We start from the raw sequence: 13603 nt of genomic DNA, 5'->3' as shown, positions 1-13603 counted from the left end.
GTTTTAGATTGTAAAGCTGAACCATAAAAGTGATATTGTGTTAGAAGGAACTGCAGATGCTGTTTTAAACCAAAGATAGACCCAAAAAGCTGCAGTAACTCAGTGGGACAGGCAGCATCTCTGTCATCAGAAAGTGGCAGAGGGTCAATTAGATTAAGAGTTGAATGCATAGCTTACAACTTGATAGGGAAGAATTTCATACTGGTGTCAATACTAGGGAAAAGGGCTGATGTTCCATTGGCAAGTGTTTCATTTGAATCGGGCTCAGACCAGCATTCTTGGGAATCAATTTGTAGGAAAGAACTGCAGATGCTGGTTCAAATCGAAGGTGGACACAAAATGCTGGAGCAACTCAGGCAGCATCTCTGGAGAGAAGGAATGGGTAACATTTCAGATCAAGACCCTTCTTCAGATAGAGGATGCATAGCTCTGATAATAACTGTTGGCATAAACTTATTAACGAATTAAGGTTTTAAGTACAAATAAAAGTGCTGGCGAAAGGAAATTCAGCATGTTATCGACAAAAAACAAGGCAATATAGTCAGGGTGGCAAAATAGATTATCATAACCAAGGTATGTCAAAATGGGACAGCACAGACAAACAAGAGTAAACCTCCAATCACAGTAAGAGAATGAAGAAAGTTATTAAAAAGACAACTTGAAGGCTACTTATCTGAATGCACACATAATTTGTGGCAAGATAGCTTAATTAATAAAACAAATAGATACAATCAAAACCATTTCAGTGGGCGACTGATAGTTAAGGAACTTTAACAGATCAATGATGATTATACGTAGAATTATACTTAAAGACCACGTGACAGTTCTTTCTAATACCAAGATTTTAAAATGCATCAAACCAAACAGCAAGTTTGAGTTGATTATGATTGATTGTAAAACTTAATTAAGAAGTTATGACACTAAGCAAGCAATGGCTAACACCTCCAAAAGCCTTTGATAAAATGTCACATCAGAGATTATGAAACAAAATTAGACCAAATAGGAATGGGGCATATACTGGCATGGATTGAGCGTTGTTCAACAGATATAAAGCTGAATATAGGAATAAATGGGTCATTTTATGATGGAAAGTATAGGTATGCCAATTTCCCAGAATTTAAAACAAGCTCATAGAAATCTAGAAAGTGCTCGCATATATTTTGAACCACACAACCTTTCTATCACCTATCAAATTTTGCTGAAACCCTCAAACAAAATATGATCTTTCATATGATCCCATGCAGTCATTTATCATATGCAATTTATAGAAATAAACAAAGCCACACATACCAGATGAGGTTTTGTTTCAAGCTTATTTAGAGGTAAAGTTCCAACTAGTGTCTGTGGTTCTAAATGCTCTTTATCAAGCTGGCTATCTGTTCCAATAACATCAGCTATGCTACTCGCAGAAGTGGCTTGTGTATTATATCCACTATCAGCCTGTTGAATTTAAAAACAAAATTAATACAAGTAAAATAGCCAACTACCAGAACATTTCTGTAACATATTCAATTATAATATTCAATCACATGTAAATTCAGAAAAAATAAAACAAAACTAAAGTACAACTATTTTTAGATCGTTCTTGAGCTTACAATCAAACTACTCAAAACATTATCCTTACCTGGATACTAATGCTCTCAAAAGGAATCGCACTGCTTTCTGCTAATGGTGATAAATACAGATGAGGGCTATCCACATTAAATGCAATTCCAGTCATTGAACTAGTTATTGGAATACTAATATTTGTTATGTTTTCCTTTATCCAAATGCTATCAATCCCTTCATTCGTTCCCAGATCTGCCATATCAACAGTATGATCTTCGTTTTCATCTTCAAGGGCCATTGTGTTTTCATTGATTAAAAGCTTGTGAGACATAATGCAATTTGTTTTACTGTCTGCATTAAGAAATGTAGATAACTTTGCATCCATCTCAGGCTGCTTGTTAGTTTCTGCTGCAGAATGGATTCTCTGTTCAACTCTGCATTCATGTGGAAAAGTTATCTTATCAGGAGGCGTGTGACAAAGAATGTGCAGCCTGGGATTCACAGGGGGGCATATTTTAATGGGTGAACATCCTTCTATGAAAGGAGATGCTGTGCAGTGGTCGAAGTTCCCTTCCAAGATCACTGCAGGAGTAACAGGAGACATGAAAGCAAAATCATTCCCTCCTGCATAAAAGGAAATAAACAAGAATTGCCAATATCAGAAGATATTTAAAAAAATTATCCACACCAAGTGAAAGATATGCATTGTTCAAATTGCACATGTATATACTAAAACTCTCGTTTGTTTGTTTGTTCCTGAATTACAGCCAAAACAGTACACGATAGTGTGACAATTTTAGTCCCACCTTACTCACCATCGTCCCTTTGGTGCTAATAGAAGACGTTTCATTAAAATCGGTGTTATATTTTAAAAGGTATTCACATTTTAAAGTTTAAATCTATCTCCATGGGAGGGATGGGAGGATAAGGGGGGTGGAATGGGGGGCAGGGGAAGGGAGAAGCTGGGGGGAGAGGGGAGGGAGGGGGAGAGGGGTGGAGGAAGGGAGGGAGGGGTGGAGGAAGGGAGGGAGGGGGGAGGAATGGAGGGGGGGGAGGAATGGAGGGGGGAGGGAGGGAGGGGGAAGGGGGGGGGAGGAGGGGGTGCTGCACCAATGCAGCAGAGGTTTGGGCTCAACGGGTCCACTTGATCTATAACATTATACATATACGGCAAATATAACCAAGTGGTTAGTAGTTTTAAAAAAATCAAGTGTAATGTTGTTTTGAAATTCCTTGGTGATACTTCTGAGTGCAAGTTCTCACCATGAGCTCTACGAAATTGTTAACTTTTCAAATGAGCAAAATACAGTAAACTCTCGCAATATGCACAAGGGTGAAATGGTGTCTGTTGTTGCCGATCGTCTGCTATAACCGAGTGTGGGGGTTAAATAGTAATGTTTACTCCCATGGCTGGGTGGGAAGAAGGGATAAACCAGCGGGAATTCACAGACCAGGGAGCCGCAGAGCCCGCAGCCCCACATGCGGTGTAAGGGGCCGGAAATCACACCACCTTCTTGCTGCTCGCTCTCTCCACTCCCACAACTGGAAGCATTCTATGTGCCGCCACCTCATTGGGGAACCTGGCAGAAATGGGGGAAGGTGCAATGGGAGCCTCGCACTGTTACCAGGCGACCAAGGCACGCACTGCCAGGGCGGTGCAGGTGCAGTGGCGCGCACTACCACTGAATCAAATACCCCAAACCTGTCCAAAGACAGGCAGCTCGTTTTGTTACAAATACCTATGAGAGAGAAGCGAGTGTGACCGAACTTTAAATTTATTGGGGTGGAACACTCTCCAAGACAGACGTAAAGCCCACCGTTTGACCTGTTTTTACAAAATGTTAAATGGTCAGCTCGACATAGATTACCACATCTACACTAAACCCTAACCTGCCAGGAGTAGACGAGGACATTCGATTCAATTTGAGATACCAGCTATCAAGACAGATGTGTGTAGCAACTCATTCTTCCCTCGCACAATTAAAGCATGGAATAGTCTTCACCCTACTATAGTTATTCAACCAGACGCAACCAAATTTAAGGCAGCTCTTCTCCATCCTCCGCCACCTCCAGTTTAAATTCCATTTGGAATATTTTGGAGGACCAAGAACCAACAAAGAACCCCGGGACCTCGCTTTGTGGCAGCCGCTGCAAACCCCTTGCCCAATGCAAGGATCTTCAAGAGCGTTTCACTGCTCGCTCTCCCTCCACCGCCATATTTCCGCTGTGCTTTGCATCCTGGTCCGCTTTAACCAAAATGCATTATATAAAGGTCTGTAATTGTGAGGGTTTACTGTAAATGCAACAGCAAGTGATAATAGCAAAGATTCCAAATTGATCAACATCGAAATGACAAATTGGAAATATGAGCCTGTCATGGGTTTCTAAAGTCCGTTTTAGCAACCTGGATTGCTTCAAGATAAATCAGAATAAAATACTGTTATATTGTGAAAAAAAACCACCAATTCACCAGAATGATTTTGCTATCTCATAATAGAAATGAGTTTTCATGATTAATTTTGTGCAAATAGAGGGAGTATTCAAGAACAGATTTCAAATTTTGCCACTTGGAATGGTTGCTTATATTAAAAATAATGAATTGTCCACCACTTTTAAGTTCTAAATAACGTTAAGTTCAAACCTGAAACTGGTATTCTGTCAAACTGAAGTCCAATCGGAGACAAAGCTGGTGATGCAGGATTTGGAGAAGACCTCTCTGGAAACATGGGGCTTGTATTGCTCCCTAAACTGTATGCCCTTCCTGCACCTTGGATAGGACTCGATGAAAATTGCCCCTAGAATTGACAAGGGTGGATTGATATAAACTGTTGCATTTAAATGTTATTTTGATTTTCTGCTTTTCTTAGGAGAAACGAAAACAGTGAACCGTCTCAAATCATTCGATAAGCTTCTTGCTGATGTTGGCCACGGTTCTAAATGGACCAAGATGCAATCAAATAAAAAAGTGAACAAATGATTATCAATTTAAACATTTTTCACTAGCACACATTTGTATTATTAAAGTGCAGAGACAAACACAATGTTCCTCAATTTTCTCAGGCGAGGGCACTTATTTCACCCAAAATTTAGTATTTAAAAAAAAAAACATGACCCCCCCCCCCCCCCCAATAATCAATTACAAGATTGAGTGAAAAATAAAACTTTCAGATAGTTTTTCTAAATGAATTTCAATGAATTCGCATGAATTTCAAAATCAATTGTACATTTTTTGATGGTAATATTGAGAAGATTTGTTTTTAACCAAAGTAAAAATACCTGAACAGCTAACTTTTCAAGACATAGACTAACATTTGGCAGCATTCTTACTTCCATCCCCTTTACTGAAAGAACAATTTATAACTAGCATTGTCTAGTATTTCATTAATCAAACCATGAGTTACGCAGTTAATAAAAGGTGTAAAGGTCAGTTAGAGTCCAAAATCATTAAAATGAATTTAGATTTGCTATCTTTGAGTTAGATGTAATTGATCTCCATGCAACCTTCAACGGTCCTGATGGAGGTTGGCAACATGCGACCATGGTACTGCCAATGTTGCTCCATAATGTCCTAGGGGAGTGTTTGCTAGTGCTGTCGGGGAGGATTTAAACTAATGTGGCAGGGAGATGGGAGCAGGAGCAGAGAGACAGAGGGGTGTAAAATGAGGGTAGAAGCAACAGGTAGCAAGGTGAAAAGTAAAAGTGGCAGGCAGACATATCCAGGGCAAAAATCAAAAAGGGCCACTTTTCAACATAATTGTATAAGGGGTAAGAGAGTTGTAAAAACAAGCCTGAAGGCTTTGTGTCTCAATGCAAGGAGTATACGTAATAAGGTGGATGAATTAAATGTGGAGATAGTTATTAATGATTATGATATAGTTGGGATTACAGAGACATGGCTCCAGGGTGACCAAGGCTGGGAGCTCAACATCCAGGGATATTCTATATTCAGGCGGGATAGACAGAAAGGAAAAGGAGGTGGGGTAGCGTTACTGGTTAGAGAGGAGATTAAAGCAGTGGAAAGGAAGGACATTAGCTTGGAGGAAGTGGAATCGATATGGGTAGAGCTACGAAACACTAAGGGGCAGAAAACGCTAGTGGGAGTTGTGTACAGGCCACCTAACAGCAGTAGTGAGGTTGGGGATGGCATCAAGCAGGAAATTAAAAATGCGTGCACTAAAGGTGCAGCAGTTATAATGGGTGACTTCAATCTACATATAGATTGGGTGTACCAAACTGGCAGGGGTGCTGAGGAAGAGGATTTCTTGGAATGTTTGAGAGATGGTTTTCTAAACCAACATGTCGAGGAACCAACGAGAGAACAGGCCATTCTAGACTGGGTATTGAGTAATGAGGAAGGGTTAGTTAGCAGTCTTGTTGTGCGAGGCCCCTTGGGCAAGAGTGATCATAATATGGTAGAGTTCTTCATTAGGATGGAGAGTGACAAAGTCGATACAGGAACAAGTGTTCTGAACTTAAAGAAAGGTAACTTTGAGGGTATGAGGCGTGAATTGTCCAAGATAGACTGGCGATTGATGCTGAAAGGGTTGACGGTGGACATGCAATGGAAGGCATTTAAAGATCGCATGGATGAACTACAACAAGTGTTCATCCCAGTTTGGCAAAAGAACAAACCAGGAAAGGTAGTGCATCCGTGGCTAACAAGGGAAATCAAGGATAGTATTAAAACAAAAGATGAAGCATACAGATTAGCTAGAAAAAGTAGCATACCAGAGGACTGGGAGAAATTCAGAGTCCAGCAGAGGAGGACAAAGGGCTTAATTAGGAAAGGGAAAATAGATTGTGAGGGAAAACTGGCAAGGAACATAAAAACTGACTGCAAAAGCTTTTATAGATATGTCAAGAGAAAAAGATTAGTTAAGACAAATGTAGGTCCCTTGCAGTCGGAAACAGGTGAATTGATCATAGGGAACAAGGAGATGGCAGACCAATTGAACAAATACTTTGGTTCTGTCTTCACTAAGGAAGACATAAACCGTCTGCCGGAAATAGCGGGGGACCGGGGGTCTAATGAGATGGAGGAACTGAAGGAAATCCAGGTTAGTCGGGAAGTGGTGTTAGGTAAATTAAATGGATTAAAGGCAGATAAATCCCCAGGGCCAGATAGGCTGCATCCCAGAGTGCTTAAGGAAGTAGCCTCAGAAATAGTGGATGCATTAGTGATAATTTTTCAAAACTTTTTAGATTCTGGAGTAGTTCCTGAGGACTGGAGGGTAGCTAATGTAACCCCACTTTTTAAAAAGGGAGGGAGAGAGAAAACGGGGAATTATAGACCAGTTAGCCTAACATCGGTAGTGGGGAAAATGCTAGAGTCAGTTATTAAAGATGTGATAGCATCACATTTGGAAAGTGGTGAAATCATCGGACAAAGTCAGCATGGATTTACCAAAGGCAAATCATGTCTGACGAATCTTATAGAATTTTTCGAGGATGTAACTAGTAGAGTGGATAAGGGAGAACCAGTCGATGTGTTATATCTGGACTTTCAGAAGGCCTTCGACAAGGTCCCACATAGGAGATTGGTGTACAAACTTAAAGCACACGGTATTGAGGGTTCAGTGTTGAGGTGGATAGAAAATTGGTTGGCAGACAGGAAGCAAAGAGTAGGAATAAACGGGTCCTTTTCGGAATGGCAGGCAGTGACTAGTGGGGTACCGCAAGGCTCAGTACTGGGACCCCAGTTATTTACAGTGTATATTAATGATTTGGACGAGGGAATTGAATGCAACATCTCTAAGTTTGCGGATGACACGAAGCTGGGTGGCAGTGTTAGCTGCGAGGAGGATGCTAGGAGGCTGCAGAGTGACTTGGATAGATTAGGCGAGTGGGCAAATGCATGGCAGATGCAATATAATGTGGATAAATGTGAGGTTATCCACTTTGGCGGCAAGAACAGGAAAGCAGAGTATTACCTGAATGGTGATTGGGAGAAGGGGAGATGCAACGTGACCTGGGTGTCATGGTGCACCAGTCATTGAAAGCAAGCATGCAGGTGCAGCAAGCAGTGAAGAAAGCGAATGGTATGTTGGCATTCATAGCAAGAGGTTTTGAGTTTAGGAGCAGGGAGGTTCTGCTGCAGTTGTACAGGGCCTTGGTGAGACCGCACCTGGAGTATTGTGTGCAGTTTTGGTCTCCTAACCTGAGGAAAGACGTTCTTGCCTTAGAGGGAGTACAGAGAAGGTTCACCAGATTGATCCCTGGGATGGCGGGACTTTCATATGAGGAAAGACTGGATAGACTGGGCTTGTACACGCTGGAATTTAGAAGAGGGGGGATCTTATAGAAGCATATAAAATTCTTAAGGGGTTGGAGAGGCTAGATGCGGGAAGATTGTTCCTGATGTTGGGGGAGTCCAGAACCAGGGGTCACAGCTTAAGGATAAGGGGGAAGTCTTTTAGAACCGAGATGAGAAAACATTTCTTCACAGAGAGTGGTGAGTCTGTGGAATTCTCTGCCACAGAAGGTAGTTGAGGCCAGTTCATTGGCTATATTTAAGAGGGAGTTAGATGTGACCCTTTTTGCTAAAGGGATCAGTGGGTATGGAGAGAAGGCAGGTACAGGCTACTGAGCTGGATGATCAGCCATGATCATATTGAATGGCGGTGCAGGCTCGAAGGGCCGAACGGCCTACTCCTGCACCTATTTTCTATGTTTCTATAAATGTCTGGCAAGAGGAGATTTAACAATGAACCCATGTTTACCCGTACCACTTCTTCCTTGTCAAAACTTGTTGCGAGGTTCTCCAGAGATGGAGAACCATAACCTCGTACATGATATATTCATAATCTTAATCATACTCTATTAGCCGAGTATGTTTTGCAACATATGAGGAATTTGATTTGCCATAGTCATACCAATAAAAAGTAACAAGACACACAAAAAACATTTCAACATAAACATCCACCACAGTGACTCCTCCACATTCCTCACTGTGATGGAAGGCAGAAAAAAAGTGCAATCTCTTCCCTTCTTTGTTCTCCTGCGGTTGGGGAACTCGAGTGTTCCGTTGACGGGACAATCTTGGCTCCTGTAGCTGGCGGTCAAGCCCTCCGCATCAGGGCGATCAAGCTGCCACATCGGGGGATCGACCCTGGTTCGGGGCTAGTCAAACCTCCTGGGACTTTGGAGCTTCCAGACATCAGTCTCTACCTGAGACTGCGAGCTCCTCGATGTTGAAATCCGCAGGCCACGGTTGGAATGTCGATCCCATGCAAGGGATCGCAGGCTCCGATGGCAAGTCTACGGCCCCGCGGTGGGGCTCAAAGTCAATCTCGAGCAAGGCCGCCAGCTCCATGATGTTTGGCCGCAGAGCAACCGGAGATACGATCCGGAAAACAATCGCATCTCCGGCAAGGTAGGAGATTGAAAAAAGTTTCCCCCGACCCACCCCCCACATAAAACAAACCAGAGAACATTAACACAAACTTTTTAAAACACACTAAAAATAACAAAAGAGACAGAAAGATAGACAGACTGTTGGCAAGGCTGCCATCGCTGACGGCGCCACCAGGTGGAATTTTAAAACTATATATTCTATATTACTTTCTCCTTATACATTTCAGTCTGATCTCAAAAATAACGTTAGAAGCTAATAGAGTACTTACAGAACTAGGAGTTTTTATGGTGCTCTTACATAGAGCTGGAGAGGATTCCGAAGAACAGAGATGTCCATTGGATTGGATAGGACCAGCACAATGACCTTCCTCTGGAGAAGGGAGGAACGAGCCTTCAGAGCAACTTCTTTCACCGTCTATAAATAGTTTCCTTCGAAGTGAAGAGGCACTTAAACTTTCATGCAACTGGTCAGTAGGCTCTTCTGATTTATAGTATTCACCTGCACACAGAGAAAGTTAACTTCAGTTAACGTTGATGAAAACGTACAGTACAATTAAAGAAAAGTGTTTGTAATCAATCATACTTTTTACCATCAAGGAAATTCTCAAACAGGACTTCCAAACAGTCCCAATTACAGGAAGCAAATACGTGCTAGATACTCCATTAAAACACCATGGTGATGATTTCAGAATGAAATGGACGACAGAGCTGATCAATTCTCATAATCAAAATGCCAAGTAATCTGCATCTGACCTGATTTACCTGTAGGTAGGTTCATAAACCAACTTCATTTTGAAATGTAGTATAAATACATTAAAATTATATTGCAATGAACAAAATCTAAGTGGTTGGCAAATTGAAGCTATTTTCCCAATGTCCTTTCTATCACTTCAATGATCAGAATTAAACCGTTCAATTTCTCATCACATACATGTAATATGAACTTTTTTTTAAAAATCACCCTTATGTTTGGAATGTTCCATGTTTGGAAGTCGATCAACTAAAAGTACCATTTCAAACATTTAATATTGAAATAAGGAAGCACTGAGATATTTTTTGTTAATTTGTTTATCATGAATCTAAACCATTATTAGTATCTTATAACTTGATGCTACATAGAAATTAATTTCTCCATAAAGGAACTCACACATTAGGATATGTTTTAAAGGCTGTAAATTAAACAGCATAATCCCATCCTTGTGAACTATTTTTATTAATGGTCAGCAAACAGGAAAAAGTGTAATTTGCGACTAATTATGTGACCTTATTTGCAAATAATATGGACCCATTAACAAGGTTATTTGATAGTATAAATAACATTCAAGTGAAGGTGGTATCAAAGAAGTGAGAATTTCTTCACATTTTAGAAACTGCAAAAGTTAACAACCAGCTAATGTTTTCTATATTACCTATTATTTTTTCTAGATCAAAGTCCACAGGTAATGACAATAAAGTTTGACAAGCTGCTGCAAAGGAAAACAAAACATAATTATTAAACAAATTGCATTAAAGTGCTTATTCATATTTACAAGAAGTACTTTTTTTGTGTTTGCAGGAGGAAGATCATTTTATGTTTTATTCTCATTGCATAGAAATTGAACATACTGGAGAGGCACTTAATTTTCCAATCTTTTTTCAGGTAAACTTATGTTTATCCATTATTTATGCATCCATATTTATCATGCAACTGGCATAAATAATATTAAAACCTTTCATAAAATGTACAATGGAGAATTTTATTTCAAGCATTGTACAAAATAAGCATAAAAAGACATTGTTAATTTATTTGCCTTGAAAACAAGGACAGCACAGCTGTAGGCTGATTATCAGCAACATCTTTAAAGATTTGGCACTGAATGTGAAGTGGTCATACATTTTTCTTGTATTTTACATTCATATTGTTTGGTGTTCAAGCATAAAATTGCAATGTAAAACATTATTATTTAAACGGGTAAGGAGAAATCGTTCAGTGATTTATTTCAAGGTTTAAATATAGAATACGTGTACATGTGCGTGACATACACTAATGTATTTTTTAAATGATTCTCTTGCAACCTGCACATTCATGTAAGCAGCACCTCAGTCCCCATGGATGCTAGATGGCGGATTTGCACCATAGGAAATGAAGGATTGTAACTGTAACTTTTTATCAAGAACAAATGTGATTAGCAAAAACACGAGTCAGGACAGAGTCAAGAGTGTTTTATGGTCATATGTACCGAAACGGAACAATGACATTTTTACTTATGTGGGCAAACTGGGAGCCATATTCAAAATCGAGTTAATGAGCATTGAAAGTTGATTAAGGATATCTAGAATAGAATTATTACAAATTGATTGAAATGAAAAAGTGAGTGAATGCAAAAGGGAATGTAGTAAACATTGTGTAAAGATTTTCAAAAATAGACCATAAAAAGGACCAAACAACAGCAGGTTAATGGACCAGAAACACAGAATTCATTGAGGATTACTTAGGATTAAAAATAGTTTGAAGTAGTCTATTTCATATTTGAAGTATGATGCACTTTTCTTCCAAATCTACCATGAAGTTACATAATTTGAAGGGGAGTATGCTGACTTTTCTAAAAAGGGGTAAAACGTTGACTAGCCAAATTAATGACAAATGCCATAAATTGCTTAAGCTATGCATTTCTGGAAGTAAAATTAAGAACTGAGTATACACTTGTATAAAGGAATTGAAGCATTTGAATTAACAGAGAACTCGGGGTGGCAAGTGATCATTACAAGTGAAGATAAAATAATTGGAACGTAAAAAACTTTGATGAAGCTATGTCCAAAAATTCCTAGATAGACACCAAATAATAAAATAACAGTGGGATTAGACTATGTAGCTTTTTTGGAGAATGATTAATTTTGTGCAGTAAATTTTAGGTTAATGTTTTACTTCAGTTATAAAATACATTAAAAACATACTATATTCTTAATAATTCAATCCCACTTTCATTGCGTACTATTTTACCAATATATTAAGAAACACTAGTTGGGTGCATGAATTTTCAACATTCATCCCGTGGAAATTTGCGATTTATCAGACAAAATAAATTGTCGTATTTTAAGATTAAGAAAATTTCATATAGTATTATATCTGGGATGATTATCAGTGTGGAGAAGTCTACATTGAGGGCCAAAGTAAAATAGGCAGTTTTGCTTCTCAAAAGTATTATTTAGCATTGTTTAATGGAAACTAACAATGCCAACATGAAGTAATTGCTTAATTCGTTATTATATTCAGGTATTAGAGATTGATTTTCAGGACACAATTTAAATCAATAGTGTTCAAACTCCATGCAGCTATTACATGATAACCACTAACCATTATGCTTCCCTGGGACCACATTAGATTCTTTTGAGTGAACTGAAGAATTCCTATCCCAGGATGAGCCTGAAAGGAAGCACAAAGGAAATTTATTTTTTTACCTATGCATTATATATCCAGTTAGATTCTTTGAAGATTCCGTTTTTATCCCACAACTCCTACCACAAAAACCTCTTCCCTTTGCATTTGGAAATCAAATATTATTAATATCTTAGATAAATATTGATTTTGGCAAAATTTCTCAAGCAAAGGGAATTTCTCAAAATGTGACATCAAAAATAATTTGGTGGGCAGTGCAAGCAGCATTCTTAAGTACTCTACTCACATGGAGACATAAGGGACTGCAGATATCGTAATCTGGAACAAAGAACAAACGGCTGGAAGAACTCTGCGTAAGAAGGATCTCGACCCGAAACGTCACCCATCCCTTCTCTCCAGAGATGCTGCCTGTCCCACTGAGTTACTCCAGCTTTTTGTGTCTAGCTTCGGCTGGGGGAACTCAGCAGGGAAGCTACATCTGTGGATGCAAAGGGATTGTTGGACTTCAGGACCTTGAATCAGTCGTTGCTGCTCCAGTCACATCTCTTGATCCCCAATTATCATTCACAGATACACCCCACTTGCCCATTACCCTGCAGAACACATTCAATGTGCCATGCCTGCACAGCCGTAGAGTTACTGCCTTGCTGCACCAGAGACCAGGGTCCAATCCTGACTATGGGTGCTTTCTGTAGAGTTTGTACCTTCCCCCCATGACCGCGTGGTTTTCCTCTGGGTGCTCCGGTTTCCTTTCACATTCCAAAAATGTATGTTTGTCGATTAATTGGCTTTGGTAAAAAATATAAATTGTCCCTAGAGTGTAATGTGCTAATATAACGGGGATCGCTGGTCGGCGCCGACTTGGTCCTCCAAAATATTCCAAATGGAATTTAAACTGGAGGTGGCGGAGTACGGACTTAAGCAAGAAGGGCTTCTTGGAGAAGAAGAGCTGCCTTAAATTTAGTTGCGTCTGGTTGAGTAACTATGGCAGGGTGAAGACTATTCCATGCTTTAATTGTGCGAGGGAAGAATGAATTGCTATACACATCTGTTTTGATAGCTGGTATCTCAAATTGAACCGAATGCCCTCGTCTACTCCTGATAGGTTGGGTTTGGTGTAGATGTGGTAATCTATGTCGCGCTGACCATTTAACATTTTGTAAAAACAGGTCAAACTGTGGGCTTTACGTCTGTCTTGGAGAGTGTTCCATCCCAATGAAGTTCTGTAGCACTCGCTTCCCTCTCATAGGTATTTGTAACAAAACGAGCTGCCTGTCTTTGGACATGTTCGATGGAAGAAATGTTTTTATCTGTGTATGGATTCCA

General features: G+C 39.8%; 1 protein-coding gene across 4 annotated transcripts in view; it reads right to left on the bottom strand.

Moving 5' to 3' along the window:
- bora (bora aurora kinase A activator) overlaps positions 1-13603 on the bottom strand; it is a 29614-nt gene that overhangs the window by 8833 nt on the left and 7178 nt on the right. For 3 of the 4 annotated variants that reach the window (XM_078402269.1, XM_078402270.1, XM_078402271.1), the window contains exons 6-11: positions 12236-12304; positions 10311-10367; positions 9171-9400; positions 4190-4343; positions 1625-2172; positions 1291-1440 (exon numbers count right to left, since the gene is read on the bottom strand). In XM_078402269.1, coding sequence (XP_078258395.1) covers positions 1291-1440; positions 1625-2172; positions 4190-4343; positions 9171-9400; positions 10311-10367; positions 12236-12304 — 1208 coding nt within the window. The remainder of the gene's footprint in view (positions 1-1290; positions 1441-1624; positions 2173-4189; positions 4344-9170; positions 9401-10310; positions 10368-12235; positions 12305-13603) is intronic. The other variant, XM_078402272.1, reaches the window with a different exon arrangement.

This window comes from Rhinoraja longicauda, chromosome 7 (genome assembly GCF_053455715.1).
Source record: "Rhinoraja longicauda isolate Sanriku21f chromosome 7, sRhiLon1.1, whole genome shotgun sequence".
Taxonomy (NCBI): domain Eukaryota; kingdom Metazoa; phylum Chordata; class Chondrichthyes; order Rajiformes; family Arhynchobatidae; genus Rhinoraja; species Rhinoraja longicauda.
This window is presented reverse-complemented; position numbering and strand designations above follow the sequence as displayed.